The sequence below is a fragment of the Aotus nancymaae genome, unplaced genomic scaffold (genome assembly GCF_030222135.1).
Source record: "Aotus nancymaae isolate 86718 unplaced genomic scaffold, 86718_ANA_hifiasm-v0.15.2.pri h1tg000020l, whole genome shotgun sequence".
Lineage (NCBI taxonomy): Eukaryota > Metazoa > Chordata > Mammalia > Primates > Aotidae > Aotus > Aotus nancymaae.
In genome coordinates, this window is record NW_026988432.1 from 3,827,501 (window position 1) to 3,838,265 (window position 10,765).

The window sequence follows — 10,765 nt, forward strand, 5'->3', positions numbered from 1 at the left end:
GAAAAACACAAGAATCTGCCAAATGAGAAATAATAAATCAGTGGTTATGCTTCCCTTCTATCTACATTTATCATGCCTCCTTCTCATCCAGTTCTTGCACAAAAGAAACAGCAAAAGCATCCACAAAGTAAAGGACTGTAAGAAACAGAATAGGGAGAGGGAGGTGAACAAGAAAAAAAAATTACGGAACAGGCAAGGAAACCAGAAGAATGGCTACCCTCCTATATTCTACTGCGGGGATCAGGAAGGTTAAAGAATCCTGAGACTCCAAAACAAGATTTTTTTTTTTTAAGAGACAGGGTCTCGCTCTGTTGCCCAGGCTGGCGTACACTGGCACCATCACAGCTCACTGTGGCCTCAAACTCGTGGGCTCAGAAGATCTTCCTTCTACAGTCCCCCAAATAGCTGGAAAGACAGATAGGCACCACTATGCCCAGCTAATTATTTTTGTTTTTTGTAAAGATAGGGTCTCCCTATGTTGCTCAAGCAGTTCTCCCACCTCAGCCTCCCAAAGTGCTGGGATTACAGGCATGTGCCACCACACCCAGCCATCACAGTAGCATTTTAAAATCACTAGGAAGCCACTTTAAATAAAAATAAAGAAGCAATGAGTTAAGTCACTAGAACATGATTGTTTCACTGGAAAAGACCTTAGAGACAGAAGCCAATGTTTTCAACTACAACACCAAGGAATAAGCATGTTTAGTTTATTTCTGTTTTGTTATAGGTTGATCATACTCATTGGCCATGGAATAAACCTATGACCCCACTCTTCTGTGGCCAAAATTTTAAAAACCACTACACAGAAAAGGAAACCAGGGTATAATGGACCCAAGAGCTTGTCTTTTCCCTGTGAGGAGGAGCTGCCGGTTTCCACTCTGCTGTTCTAACCCCACCCCAGAACCCTCCCAGCTTCACTAAACACTTCACTGGAAAATACACAAGGATGCTACCTGAGAAAACAAGTTTTATATGTGAATATTATAACCAAGATAGCTCTTAGGCTTTCCAATAATAAAGTCATTTGTATAGTTTTAAAAACTGTAAATGTTCATTCACTATGCAAAAGGTATCTCAAGGATTCTAACATCAGAGGAATACACAAATAATGTTAACTTTTTATTCCTAACTGAGGAAGAGAGACAGCAATCATTACAAAGCATTTTTAAAATTTCAAGCTAAAGACAAAAATATTCAACAAAAAGTATTAAAATATTATGTGGATAAAATACGTAACGTACCATTTATAATGGGAGAGCATTTTAATGTTAATTTAAACATTTTTTACAAACTGAGAGATGCTGCACTTTATACTGTTACAAGCATAATTCATGCTACATTCTAGAATAAATGTGTCCTAACTATGTCTCTTTAACCAACAACCAGCTAAACCAAATACTTATTTTACTTGGATATATCTGTAGATATGATGGGTGTAACTAATTGTTCAGCTAAAAATGCAATTCCATGGTGCTTTTAATGATTTAGGTACACACAGCTTTAGTTCTCAGAGCAGACTAAAAATAGTGATTTTAATTTATTCCTGCTGCCTACAATTACCCACAACCATGTATTTTTAAATATTTCCAGCCTATAAAAATTACTAATTTTTGCCACTTGTGTTTATCTGCATTTAGACTTTGATTTGGATAAATTAAGCTCTCAAGTGTTCCTTGCTTTATGAAACTCTGCATGTTGTACACTTCAACACAAATAAATGACTTGTACCATTAGAGGTTTAAATAATGTAATGCATTTCATGCTCAGCCTGAAGCTGGATCCCAACAAAGTTGCTAATGCACGTAATGATTAAGTGTAACTCAAACACTAACTGTGTTGTTGAAAACATGACAGGCAATAATTTGGTCTATTATATTCTGCCATTTAATTGCCTAGTACAGACATTCTCTGACACGTTATGAAGCAATGATTTACAATTATTCAAGCTGCAAAGGTCAGAAAGTGACATTATAATCATCTACATAGAGATCCCTTCTAATGCACAAAAAGTAGGTAATGCCACACACACACACACACACACACAAAGACTTTTACTGCATTAGTAACTTTCTATTTAAGGTTTCTTAAACCAACTAGGAATAAACAGTTCATAAACACATTAATATACAATTTTAAAATGTCTGGAATCTTTTCATGAAACCAGATGTGACAGATTTAGAAAATGCTCTTATTCTCTCCTGATTAAATTATATTCAACTATTTAACTCCACACACAAGAATCAAGATGAGACTCAGGGAAATCAATCAGTAAACAATGCAACTCCTGTATCATGCACACTCAGGTCTATACTTCTGAATAATGGCATATCAAACTTAGTTATCATTTCTCAGGTTTGTTGAAATCACAGGCCAATTACTAGTTTTCTACAGCTCTTTAAGAAAAAAAACTAATACTGCAAAACAAAAACAATAACCAAAGTTGATCAATTATATCCCTTTCATCTTAATGGGATGATACTATCTTTATACTTTTAGACACTTACCTCTTGCTATTATACAAATATGTTCAGTTCATAACCCTCAAGTAAATGGAATAAATTATCAACAAATAAAACAGAGTGGGAAAAAATTATTTAAAATAACACTTATAAGTGGGAAACATAAAACAGAGAAGGGGAGGAGAGAGAGAAAGAGAGAGACAATATCAGAATATGAAAGTAAAGCACTGAGCAAGCAATTTAAAAAAAATGTAAATCTGGGGCAAAAGCAGAAAATAAAAGTAGATGCTAGGAGAAAGTAGATAAGTTACATTAACTACATGCTTAGTGAAAACAACCTAGAGAGGAAAAAAAATAAGTACAGATTAAAGTTAAGTCAGAAACAAAAACAGGTATTACAAAAATTAATGGAGAAATAAAGAAAAGGGATAGTTAAAAGGAAGAAAAGTGGTCTACTATTACTAGTCAAATAATTTAAGTACATCACTAAAAACATTTTTAATATTAAAGTTTCCCATCAGTAAAATGGGGATAATAAGCATAAGATAAACAATCCACAAAGCTATAGAAATCAACACGTGAGACAGAAGTTAATCAAAGCTATTTATTAAACCACAATACACTGCATAAATACTATTTAGAGTACTAGGTATAATATTTTATACATACATAGAAAATAAAATAAATTTAAAAGAATTTAACAAGACATGGTGCCTAAAATAATTTTTAAAGTCATTGAGATTTTTAAGTTTTTGACTGCTGAAAAAAATGAAGAAAAAGATCATAGATGTAATAAAAATATGCATTTGGCCTATTTTCTAAACACAGAATTATTAAAGTATTAACTATAAAAAAAATAGGTATACTTTCTGTTATTTCTTACTTTCTCTCCCACTAACCCCTATGTCAGACTCGTAACAGATTTTCAAGTTAACTATCCATCAAGTGCCTAAATATAAACATATCTACATTCTACAAAATTCCTCTCTCAATCACACTTGGATATTTTTAGCAATTAAGAAACTCTACTTTAAAAAAAAAAAAACTGCTCCCCCAAAAATGAAAGTAAAATAAATGACTCTTACATAAAGTTATACATAACATGTACTAAAAACATGAAGTACACAGCAATACATTTTTGAAATTTTTACCACCACACGAGCAGGTAAACCTTGGGTAAACAAAACTTAAAGTCTGAATTCTTAATCTTAACTACCTAATAGAAATTAGACATCTAATACATCCAGTTTCTTCTGTCAAACTAACTTAAACCCAAGATCTACAGTAGCTAGATTTGCCAGTGGGGCAGGGCAAGAGAAGGGAATGACACCTTAAAAATGATCCTGAAGATTCAAAGAAAATCGATCTAGGTTCAGACAAGTTACACAAAAGTTTAAAAGGCAGTTTTTGTTAAGGGTGTTGCTAGTACACAACTCTAAAACTATGTGTTAGTGAGAAACACAAAACGTGTAGTTGATGAGGATCCAAAATCATCTAATATAAAGATCTGAAAAATAGGTCAACTACAAATAATCTGAGACATTAATATTGAGCTCAATACTGTTTGCTGTTTTTATCAATTTCACCATAAAATAGTTTTTTTTCAAGAAAACCAAGAGGTTACTAAGAAAAAGAGTACAGTATTGTGAGTAATAATTTCACTTTAAAAATGTGACTGCCCAATTTTTTTTATATTTTTAGTCAATCAAGACTATTTGAGAAATAACTCCTTATAACTCAAATAATGAAGAGCTCATTAAGAAAATTCTAAAAGACAAGACTAAGATATTAACTAGTAAAGAAAAGAAAACATAATGCAGGACCTTCTGTTTGTGACAAAATTACAGTTAATGTTCCTGAAAGATCACTTTACCTTTTAAAGCATGATTTTGTAAAAGGTAAAATTTATAGCAATTAAAGCTAATGAAGAAATGCAGCATGAGCTGCTTATGTTCAGGAACTAATAGGTCCACTGAGCATTTCTAAGATTATTTAGCCATCAATGATAATGAATTGACTTTGTCAGTGATGTTAATGTACAAATACTCTCTGGTGCCAGTAATCTGATTTTTGTTTTTCACTTTAATTTTTAACCTACACACTGCCCTATCCCTTTGAAACACATGAAATACGGATCAACCTATGATACTTTTTCTGTAACATTGAAGGGTACCTAATTCACTACCATTTTGTTTTAACTACATAGATCAATAAGGATTCTTCAGTTTACTGCAATTCTTCAGAACATTCAGCGTCACTGTTAAAATTATTGCTATGTAACTTTTCAATCAAATTTCATTTAAAACATAAAGAGAGCTATTATTTCCTAGTCTGATGAAATTCAATGGCTGTCATAATTCTAAGAAATACAATTCTGGACTCTAGAATACTTGTTCTATATACGCACACATACACACAGCTTTCTCTGATGGCAGTATAAAACTCAATGTATGTATAATTATTTACAATTCTGTATCTCTGGAATCAAATATATGAACTACTCATGCAATATTTCAGTTGTATGTGGCAAGCAGTTAGTGAGCAGGGTGTACACTGCTCAAATCATACAACTAATGCCAATCAATTATGTATTCTTTTTGATACCAGATACATTAGAAATTGTTCTGTGAAAAACTTTCTTCTTCTCTTTCTAGGGTCTAAGTAACCCTAATTAAAAAATGAATGGAATTAGATCTCTATTGACAGACTATGCGAAAATTGTTTACTTATTTCTCAGAAATGAGAGAAAAACTGCTTACTGCCACCTAATAGCAAATTTTCACTGGAGTCAGGGCCTTTTATAACATGTATGGTAAAAACAATAAATGAGGTATCTTTTAAACTTCCAAGACCTAAAACAATTAAAATGAACCATTTGGCACTTCACCCTTGCAGCTAAAATCAGTAGTAACAAAACTCATTCTCCCACTAATCTTCAGGGAGCTTTCGGGCCATCTTCATTTACTTTAGCTGCAAGTCACTGAACCATCAATTCTGCCAATGAATATATCACCGACCATGGTTCATAAAACTGCTTGCAAAGATACTTGCAAAACTATCCTAAGGGTCAAAACACACAATTGCATCCTGGGATAAAGTGTACTGTCCAACAAATAACAGAACTTGTTTTTGACATAAAATGTATTTACATGGTAGTATCAATCAGCAGAAGCTTCTACTAAAAAAAAAAAAAACCTAATATGTGTACATTGCATAATTTAATTGAGCCTGTGTTATTTTGTGAATTAGCCATAAGAATTGCAAGTTTCTCAGGTTTCACATGAATAATTTTTATCTGATGCACTTATTAGCTAATTTCTCTAGCATAATAACATTAAAATATACTTTTAATCAGAAGTAGGGTATTAAAATCCACCTCTGAATGTCTTATGATATACCATATATGTCATAGCATTTTAAAACCTTTTAAACATTTCTGCTAAATTAATTAGTTTTGCATTAAGGCACCTTAGCACTTTCTATTAAATGCAACACATTTGAATGACAATTAAACATTGCACATGATTCTTCAGAGAAAGAACCATTAACTAAAAAAGGAAATAAGTTTTGAAATAAAGTTATACAAAAATGTATAACACAGTTTTCTTCAGCATCATCCCTGCAATAATCAGTAACCAGCCATCTGAAATTAAATCTTTTGTTTTCCTTATAGAATATGTCCAATGGATCCAAAGAGCTATTAATGTGATAAAAATTAAAGAAGTACAGCAAAAGAAAAAAAAAAACATACATATACACTCCTAAAGCTATATTATGTATTTTTTTATGTCTTTAAATGGAATTTATAGTTCTCTCTGGCAATGTGAATGAACATCCTATAATTTAGTCAATTTACAGATTACAGGTTCAAATTGACCTTGTAGCCCATAAAATTGCTCATCTTCAGTACAGGATTAGAAGTGGGAGAAGAATGTCATAACTGTATTTAAGGAATTTACCATAACAATGGAAAGAAGGGTACGCATGCATAATTTTAGCCACTCTTACTCCTATCGGTTTTGAATTCCGAAACAAAGGCTATCTTGCACATGCTTCCTGGTTCATGCAGCAGAGATGGCTTCAATTTACTCACCCACAGACATGACACTTGTATTCCCTCATCCCAAGGTGCCTTTTCACATGGTTTCTGGCATCTCCAAGCTGAGCTGTTGCAAAATGGCATATCTTGCACTTGAATGGTTTTGATCCTGAGTAAATTTAACATAAATATGATTTGATTTTGAATACATCACTGATAGCTTAGAAAAGAGGACTAAATCTTAAATCACACCTTTAACCTAATTAAGAATTTCTGTACCCAAAATGGAATACTTGCATTCATTTGTAACTTGAATAGCCCTGCCTCCATAATTATTTTACTCTGAAGACTTTAATGTTTCTGTGAGTCTTTCTAACTTCCACTAACAATTCTAAGATTCAAAGTCAAAAGTGAGACTGCTGAGCAGCACTAAGTAGATGAAATGAGCTAAATAATTTTAAATATTTTTCTTACAATTCACAAAAATACATCTTAAAGTCACTCAACACTTCAAAGGGAACATTTTCAAAACACAAATGCACACAGAGCAGCTGATATTTTTAAAAGCATATTTATCATCACATACATTTCTTGTAGCCATCTCCTTGTCTCCTCATATTTCTCCAGCTTTGAATTTACTTATGTTAACAAAGGTACATTTCAGGTATTTTTCTGACATTTATCGCAAATTATTCTCTGTATTTTTCATAAGATGATAATTTATAAATATACAGTAGATAATTTTTATGCTTTTATGATCATTTTTATAGTCAAAAATCTATGATGATTCAACAAACTGGAAGAATTGACATTTTGTTTATTAACTTCAAGAACAAATATTTCAACACAAAAAGCATAGGAGCAACAAAATTTTTTAAATTATTTCATAAAGAAATAAGATTAAGCTATACTCAAAAATGAGAAAATAAGATTATTTCAAAGTCTACACACTTAGAGTCAGTAACAGATAAGATTGAAACTGAAACATATTAACAGATAATCAGTATCCACATTAATGAGAAACAACACTCTTTTAAGATATAAAATGTATACACCATTTCCCAACTTTCTAACCACTACATCTACAAATAAATAAATCATAATCGTAAAAACCAGTTTAAAATCAGCACAGTATGTTACCAGATTTTTGGTATCATATTTAGTACTTACATGGTGAAATACTCCCTCTACTACAGTTAGATAGAACATGAAATATGTGAACTTTAATAAATATACAAAAAGAGCTCAAATTAAAAAAATTAGAATAAATCATATTTGATCAATGAACCTTTGTGCAGTGCCCTTGGAAAAAAAATCCTCCAAGAATACTTTGTTGAAATTGAAGCACTCAGTAAAAAATTTTAGTCTTAAATTTCAATTTAATTCCCGAAAGCTGACAAAAAAAGTGAAGCATTTAATTTTAATCTTCCAACAGAAATAAAAAAGTCAACAGTACTAAGCACGGGCAGACAAGGTTGAATATTTCACAGTTCAATGACAATGAAGCGAGATCTCTTAATACTTCCATTTCTGCTGTTAGAAGTAGATGTAAAATATATTTAGCACCTGAATGGTTATATCTAGTCAGGTTTATATGTTTAAATGTCAAAAGCAGGTTGAGACTGCAGCTTACAGCAATCACATTCTATCAGTCACATTAGAAACTACAGTTTATTTAAATGATTCTGATAAAACTAAGCTTATCACTAGTTTGAACATTTCACTAAGACATAGAATTCTATAAAGGAACTTTTGAAAATGTGTGAAGAACCAATTTACCAATACTTTAAATTTAAATGCTCTAAAGATAACAGGGTAATTAGGACATTATTAAGTAACAATAATATCAGGACTCCAAACAAAGAAGATAAACCTCTCCCAAATTTGTATTACAATTTTGGTGAAGGATGTAAAAGGTCTCATGGGTTTGAGTTTTCACTTTGCTCACACAGCACCTGCCATGTGACTACCTCCTCCTCCTGTGGCACAGATGCCACAGAGAAATGGACATGGGGTCTCTGGTGTGTTCAATTTACTGTATATGGCTCCTCTGTGGAAAACTCTAGTTTCTGCAGGTCTCAGTGATCACAGCACAGTGTGTTGACAATACCTAAATGAGTTATTTTGTTGACTGCTTCACCCAGAATCACAGAGGCCTTGACTATTCTTTACATCTTATATTCAGAGTAGACTGTGTTAACATCTCCTTTCTGTGCCATAAAAATTCAAATACTAGCAGAGGTAATACTTCTCTGCATTAAAAAAAAAAAAAAAAAAAAAAGGACCCTTCTTTTTTTCCCTAACTAATAATGTTTCCATTTTTAAGCTTGCTATGCACATTCCAAAATGAATGCAGGCATAGTGTTTATAAGACAAAATTGTAAAATCACAGCTCTCTAAATATTTCTCTCAGGTACACTTTGATTATTAAAAACCTACAATATTATTTGCAATAGTTCCATTTCTTGGAACAGCATTATCCTCGGTAGGTTTTTTGGTCTTCATTTGGTCCATAAGGTTTTTTTCAAAGGGAAAAACTAAAGAGGCTCTCTATCTTTCTGGTGTCTTATTACTTTACCAAAACAATTTCAAAATCGTTAAAAACTAGGTCTTCACTCAGGCCTCCAGGGACTCCTCAACCATCAGTCATTACTAATCGCTATGTAGACATGGATGTAACATTAGCATTAAATAGAAAATACCAAATGAAGGCCTTTGGATCTTAAAGGAATGAATGACATTGTATATTGCCCATCATCTAACAAATAGAGCCATCATCCTACAATCCTCCCTAACCATTCAAACACTTCATTCATTCATTCATTCATCTGCTCCTTCATTTATTCATTCATCAAGATATACCAAGAGCCAACTAAGTGTGAGACATAGATGAGGCAGTGAACAATGTGAAGTCTTTGTCACTGTGCTGAAAATCTACAAATTAACTCTTCTACTGAGCTGTCTGTCCTCTGTCACGTATTGAGCTACAAACACTACCAGTCCTAACTTTAGAAATTTTTAGTGAAGTCACACACTACCTATCTCCCTGGAATATTTTGAGATGGCACTAGTGACCAGAGCACTCTAAACATAAAATTCATGGCTTCAGACAATCTGGTAGCTCAACAGTAGTCCACGTAACGTGAAATAAAAGCTTTGACAGACCAATGGAGGAGAAATGAAAATGACATTTTTTAGGTCTACTAATGTAACATGAAACGGAAGACCGCCCATTCTGGTCATGTTGATTGCTTCATAGTAACATGCACACAGGGAGACTCTAAGGATGCTTTTTCCTACAATGCTTGATAACCAAAACTCATTTATTTCTTATAGTGCTATTTTTATCATGCTAAGGATGGGAAGAAAAGGTTATATAAAACATAGAGTAAATCACAAAATATGAAAACAGGGATTGGAAGAGTAAGCTCTTTTCCAGTTAACCATTAATAACAGTCTCTGCATTACTATTTTATGGACATAAGCAAAGTATCTGAAAAGTAATTCATTTTAAGATGCTCCAAGAAAAAAAAACCTTGAATTAAACCTGGAGACCAATTTCCCCAAAAAAATGACTTGCAAAATTGAAATGGTAAACTTGTATTGTGTCCTGAGGAACAGGGCTCTTGGTAGTGTTTCAAAGCACAATAAAAATGTACTTCCTGATAAGACCAACGCATGAAGTTTAAAAAAAAAATACGCTAACTTTTACTAAATGTTACAATCAATGATGTAACTTATATAAGTACGGTTACTTTGTCACATATTGATAGTTACCTCACTTTCACATCCACATTAACTTGATTTTAAATGCAATTAATACATATAGTCAAGGAAGACTAATGGACTACATTCTGCACTTAACCTGGTGGACATTTTCAAATGGCACAAGTGACCAGTGCAAACCTATTTTGCATTGTAAACGACTAAATAAATCTTAATGGATTAAGAATGATCAGCTATCAACACACAAGGGAAATTAAGTGCTGAAATGCCTACATTGATTATTTTAAATTATTAGCCTTACTCTGTTCTTGAATTTGTATGCTTTTAGTGAGCTTTAACACATTTACAAGACTTATTGACTATAATTACAAGAGAATTCAAGTAATGGACACATCAATTATAAGCAACATGTCTTGACCAGACAGTTGCATAAAGAATTCTAAAAAGAGCTCCATTAGCATCTTCCTCTTAGTTTTATTCAGTTTTATCTGCCTTAAGAGGGCATATTAAGAAAGTACATATTTTCTGCGCATGTGAACAA

The 10,765-nt window shown here is 32.5% G+C and overlaps 1 protein-coding gene across 1 annotated transcript in view; it reads right to left on the reverse strand.

Annotated features, from left to right (window-relative positions):
- Positions 1-10,765, reverse strand: part of ZNF407 (zinc finger protein 407) — a 459,175-nt gene that overhangs the window by 407,953 nt on the left and 40,457 nt on the right. The window contains exon 3 of the mRNA XM_012465418.3: positions 6,553-6,667. Coding sequence (XP_012320841.2) covers positions 6,553-6,667 — 115 coding nt within the window. The remainder of the gene's footprint in view (positions 1-6,552; positions 6,668-10,765) is intronic.